Here is a 6,333-nt window from a genome sequence, read left to right as displayed (position 1 = left end):
CTCTGGTCTGGATCCCTTAGGAGACGTTCCAGTTACGTAAAGTGGCATGACAGTTAAGAGGAAGTGGTCGCCTCCCAACCCCAATTTCCACCACCTACTCTTAGTCCATATTAAGCCACCTCAAAGATGATTAACTGACAGATACTCATGTGACGTATTTTTACACAGAATGTGAAGAATCAGCGAATTATTAGATATAATTCAATGAATTTGAAGTGAGGATTGATTCATCCTCCGAGTCATGGTACAAAAATAGAATAATATCCAGTCACAACCAAAACCAGGGCCAATCAGATAACATGTTAAATCTCTCTAAACCCAATTCTCCCGTTCCCATGTGACGGCATATTTGCCAAATCAAGTGTATAAGAAAAGATGTCGGAGAGCTTACCTGCAGACCACGGGCAGGAGAGATCCTGCCAAGTCCGAGTCCTAAAACACCCACAATCCCTTGGGCCTCAGTGCAATGGCAACACACAACAAACCTCTCTGCGCTTGCTTTTCAATGGCACGGCTTCTACACTGTAAAATAAAATATTAATTACTGCATGGAATTTCCATTAGGTCCAGAAAAGGAAAAGTCTATTTGAAACACTGCAGAATAAGCATTCAAACCATCTGCATATCATAGAATTTCCATGTTGATATTGCATAAATTAATGGTTCAACTGCTATTGTGTTGCAATTTTGGCCACATAAACTACAACAAACTGTTCAGAAATAAGATAAACTTGAACAAAGCTATTAAAAGCATAACAAACATAGCCTAGCAGAAAAGCTGATGAAATCCTCTAAATTACACTAAAACTAATTATATAACTATTTCTTGGAAACTGCTGTGCAGTGTTCACATAACCACAGTTTCACCCACATGGTTCTGTGTCAAAGTAACCATTAGCCTGTACTGATCACACTAATAGTGATGTCAGTCATTCAACTTTCCAAATACAACAACTGGAACACGCACAAGAGCTGACTCAGGGATGATCACGAGGCCCAAATGATGCAAAATGTTGTCCATTTTTGAGGTTGGCAGACACATGTGTTGTGTGTTGAATACAAACAAACAAGTTTTACAATAAATACCCAAAGAGGGGAAAGAGGCAGAAGTTCCCACATGAGTTGAGTGTCACTGGGGGCCTGTGCGTCTAAACCACATGTTTCATTATCGATATTGCACAGCACGGCGCTGAGGCGCCGGCCGACTGGTGACTGCATCTCTGACTGAACTGAGGATGCTTTGCTGGTGATGAAACAGACTGGTATACATACCTGCTTTCTGAATGCATGCACACACACACACAGACAGACATACACGTGCACACACACCACATAGGGTCCTCATTCACCAAAGAGACCCTAAGAATGTCTGTCTGTGAGGCCAGAGTGCTGATTTGACATTCTAAAGGCAGAGCATATATCCACTGAATAAAAACAGACCTAGGCCTACCTAAAGTCCTTTGGTAACCAATACTTTGTCAGCCTCATAACATGAAGATAATTATCACGTCTACTTGCCAAAGGAATTATAGGATTTGTACAGGGCTTTTTTGGTAAAAATAAATAAATACATAAAATAATGCCACAATGTCCTCAACTACAATGACAATTGTGTGTGAGGCTGTGACATGTACTGCTATAACTCCCCATCAGTATTAAAAAAAAGTGAAATGCCACTCAAATATGAAAATACAGAATGGTGAATTTCTGTCAATAGTTCTGATTTGTCCTTGGAGCATTTGTAACATGAGTGGTGTCGCTGAACTGTAGGCCTAAACTAACTGCAAAATTACTTGAGAAATGACTGATATTGATTTAAAATATGGCTGAAATCACTTGAGAAATTGGCTGAATATTGATTTAAAATATGGCTGAAATCACTTGGGAAATTGGCTGATATTGATTAAAAGTATATGGATGGATGTCGTTGTGTTTATTTGGCTATATTTATCTATTCAAGAAAATTCCACTTTCATCATCATGAACCCCAAGAATGCCAGGAACACCCCACCCCGTTTCTTTCGACTAGCCAGGCTATAAAAACAAGTCCCACTGCCCCATGAAAAGTCAGTGTCCTGAGACTTTCAATCAACAGATCATAATTAGCTTATCAAGCAGAATTAAGAGATCTTCAACAACGCACCTGAAGACAAGACAAACTTCTACAATGTTGAGCACAAACCTAGCCCTTGGCTCTCTTCTGCTGCTCGTGCTCTGTGGTTCTACGGTTAGTAGGAGGGCGGACTGCACGGACAGATGCTGTCTTTTTGTGGAGAACGTTCCGGTTAAATTAAAGAGCCTTCGAGCATCATTTCAAGGGATCAAATCATATTATGTAAGTACTTCCGAGAGGCGCAAGAGTGCGAAATATTGCCGGTCATTTGCATTTGTTGCGAAGACATTTCTGAAAAGCAAAACGCGAATGTTTCGGTGGCAATATGCAAAAACCAACCATCGTTTTCATGTTCTTTTCAGGAAGACAATGATGATCTGAATTCCGTGCTACTGGATGACGAAGTAGAACATAACTTCAAGGTGAGTTGTAGCCTCGATAAACCAGTCCTGTCTCAAGTTTCCCGTCTCGATTTTCGCCTGTCATTGAAGATGGGCTACGCTGTGTTCTCGACGTTGAACAGAGGAGGCTCCCATCGCCTCCGTAATGCTTCATTTCCAGTTCTGAAATTGAAGACGTGTGTGGGCTCGGGTGAACTTTCGTGCACCTGCTGATTGTAGCCTACACACTCATCATTTTCTCACTCTCTGCAGAGCGTTTACGGATGCCACGCTGTCAACGATGTCCTGCGATTCTACCAGGACACCGTCCTGCCAGCAGCGATGAATGACACGAAACACGAGCAGTTCAAATCATCCATCGACAATATTGGACAGACATTCAGAGGTCTAATACGAGAAATTCTCACTTGCGTAAGTAGTTTGTTTTAAGTTCATGGATCATTTTATCATAGGCTATACATACCATGGATACCATTAGGCTAAATGTTGTAATTGTTCCTATTTGTACTATAACCATTGAAAATGGGCTATATATACAGTAGGCTACTAATTAGCCTATGTAGGCTATTGCAGTCAAAAGTGTTCTGTTTGTGTCATCAGTCAGCCACTCCTAATCAAACCATAGCCTAGAAAAACGAAGTAGTCTAAACTTCTTGCCATTCTTTGTGTCCATACGTGTTGGAGAATATTCCAACATTGAGTCATTGAAGGGTAGCCTAGTTAGTCTATGAGCTGAGCTACATGTAAGACGTCAAATTCTTATGTGTAATCCACTGTGCTGCTGATGCTGATGCTCCACTGTGCAACTGATGCTCAACTCCAACGATCTGTCAGAAAGTAGCCTAGATCAATTTTTTTTTTTAAATCTTCAACAGAAAAACTACTTCTCATGCAAGAAGCGATTTGACATCAAAGACATTGTGACATCTTACAATGGGGTAGGTAACACCACAAATAAAAAAAACATCCAAACATTGAATTGATCACAGTAGATTGAATTGATTGAAGTATCAATTATGGCATCAGGAGTTAATTAATGAAACTGTTCTCTCCAGATGGAAAAGAGAGGCATGTACAAAGCTATGGGAGAGCTTGATGTGCTGTTCAACTACATTGAAGATTATCTGGTGTCAAAGAGAAGGAAACATTGATGGCCATCTCAATTGATGTTGATGACCTGAAGTAACTTTGAATGGCGGGAGTGTCTTGAAGGATCTACCAACTGAGGCTAGGCTACTGTGAAGGAGTTGCCTACATCTACACTTTCCTATTCCCTGAGGACTCGTCTCAGACCCTCACCCTCATGGATCTACTCTTCTTTCCAAACCCCCCACACTATGAGATTTCCTTGCTCTGGACTTTTATTGAATGTGTTTGTTTATTTATTTAAGGGTGTTCTGTATTGTAAGCCAACTAGTATTGAACTTATCATGGCCGGGTTGTATCAATCCATTACTTGAAAGTCTTTTTGTCACACTGTGACATGCTATTATCTATTGTGAGTAAAAGTTCTAATTTATTGAAATTTAATTTAAGAAAAATAAGTTAAGTTAAATAAATGTTGTTTTATAATAAATTATTTTTGTACTACATTTGTTTTTTGTTTGGGTTGTTTCTGTTTGAACTGAGCTAACTTTAAACCTGCTAGAAGACAGCCATAGTAAAAATAGAGAAAATCAAATATATGTGACATGATCTTCAGGTGTATCTCCATCAAATACTATCTCCAGCAGCTGGGGGGGGGCGTTCAAGCTGGTGTGATGCAATCTCACAATAGATTGGCAAATGCTGACTATGCAGGCCTCAAACTGACCTAAATAGAGCACTTACTAGCACATCAATCCTCTCCAATTTACAGTAAAGACAACCACACCCAGGCAATATTGTACTTAGCAAAAGAAACCACAGCTGCAGTTTGTTTTTCTGGTTACTGTCACAATACAACATGCTTTGTGGACAAGTTGGGCTTTCTCACTCCGCCACTGGCCCTGCAGACGAGATGGCATATTTCAAGCTGCAGAACATGTTGCATTGACTGGCAGGAAGGGTTAATCAGCAGCTCCTTATCTTGTACTCGACTAGCTAACTAAAGCTGAAAGCCAACACACTTACCATGCCTAACTCACAATTACCACGCATAACAAACATTTACCATGGCTAACACACACTTACCATGCCTAACAAACACTTGCCATGCCTAACACACACTTACCATGCATAACAACAAACACCATGCCTATTACCATGCCTTACACACTTACCATGCCTAACACACACTTACAGTACCATGCCTAACACACACTACAATGCCTAACACACACTTGCCATGCATAACACACACTACCATGCATAACACACACTTGCCATGCCTACCACACACTTGCCATGCCTAACACACACTTGCCATGCATAACACACACTACCATGCCTAACACACTACCATGCCTAACACACACTGCCATGCATAACACACACTGCCATGCATAACACACACTTCCATGCATAACACACACTACCATGCATAACACACACTACCATGCCTAACACACACTACCATGCATAACACACACTACCATGCATAACACACTACCATGCATAACACACTACCATGCATAACACACACTACCATGCATAACACACTGCCATGCATAACACACTACCATGCATAACACACACTGCCATGCACTTCCCTCTTCCTTCTACCACTTTCTCCTCCAATCACACTTGACCAGTACTTCTAATGTAGACATTCTTTTCCTCTAGTAATAGTATTGACTGATGCAGTAGCAATTCCAGCCTAAGGTCTCCTCTGCACTGTAGCTTCAATGTTATTCTCTTCTGTAAGTCGCTTTGGATAAAAAATGTCTGCAAAATGAACACAATTGACACGTTGTCAAGGAAATGCTCATTCAGGCTGTTTATAAGGCATCATAAGGTGCCTAGGCCTACTGACTGATAATATGTGTGTGCACAAAATGTGTCACTAGAGCAATTACCACCACAGCGTAGAATACTAACTCATTCATGTGCTATATGCTCCTGATATTACTTAGTATGCTGTAAACTGTGTGTGGTGCAGAATAAATCATTCATGCTGTTTGTTTTCCCACTATACGAACTGGTGAAGCAAACGTCAGCACAATGAAATTTATCAAAGACAAAACGGTGGGGCTAAAAGTTCTAGATAGCCGTGTGCGTTGAGGAGAAATCAGAGTCCCGGTGAAGTGTCATCCTCGACGCCCCCCACATCAAACGCCAAAGCAGAATTAGGATGCACATGTGGTTGATGGTGGGTTGAACTTGTTTCCGCGCACACAACAGTACATGACAAGCGAGCAAAAGAAAGAAAAAAACAATGAAACATTTTTTTTTTCATTCACTAAAGATACCCACACACCCAGCCCGCCCCCACCACCACATCTTCCTCCTGTCCGAGGGATTGCACCACTGAGGTGGCCCACACCCTCGCACAGGCTTCACTTTGCAAGATAACCAAAAGTCTGGGGTTGACGGAGCAGTTCCAGTCTTCCTCTGAACTGTCCACCGCCTCCTGTCATTTTCTCTGCTCTTAACACGTCAGAAATGAATGATGCAGCATTGTTCGACTGTATGGCCATTCAGTACCAGAGGGGCTACCAGGATGTCATCTTTGGGGGGGCAACAAAAATGGGCGCAAAAGGTATCAGCACAATTCTTTAGTGCAGATCCCTTGGCAGACACACAGGGCCCATAACCTAGGCCCTAGACTATAGGCTATATAAACATGTGGTAGTTGTTAAACCAGGTGAAAAAAATATGGGTATACAGTATGGGTTTCCC

At 41.4% G+C, this 6,333-nt stretch overlaps 1 protein-coding gene across 1 annotated transcript; it reads left to right on the top strand.

Moving 5' to 3' along the window:
• The first annotated feature begins 2,053 nt into the window (after positions 1–2,053).
• On the top strand, positions 2,054–4,019 carry il10 (interleukin 10). Its single transcript, XM_042090589.1, has 5 exons — positions 2,054–2,335; positions 2,476–2,535; positions 2,767–2,925; positions 3,390–3,452; positions 3,570–4,019. Exons 1-5 carry the CDS (start codon positions 2,060–2,062, stop codon positions 3,663–3,665), a joined length of 654 nt encoding a protein of 217 aa, XP_041946523.1. The 5' UTR covers positions 2,054–2,059; the 3' UTR covers positions 3,666–4,019.
• The last annotated feature ends 2,314 nt before the right edge of the window (positions 4,020–6,333 follow it).

This window comes from Alosa sapidissima, chromosome 4 (assembly GCF_018492685.1).
Source record: "Alosa sapidissima isolate fAloSap1 chromosome 4, fAloSap1.pri, whole genome shotgun sequence".
NCBI classification, from domain to species: domain Eukaryota; kingdom Metazoa; phylum Chordata; class Actinopteri; order Clupeiformes; family Clupeidae; genus Alosa; species Alosa sapidissima.
The sequence above is the reverse complement of the archived record's forward strand: the minus strand, read 5'-3'. Positions and strand labels throughout refer to the sequence as shown.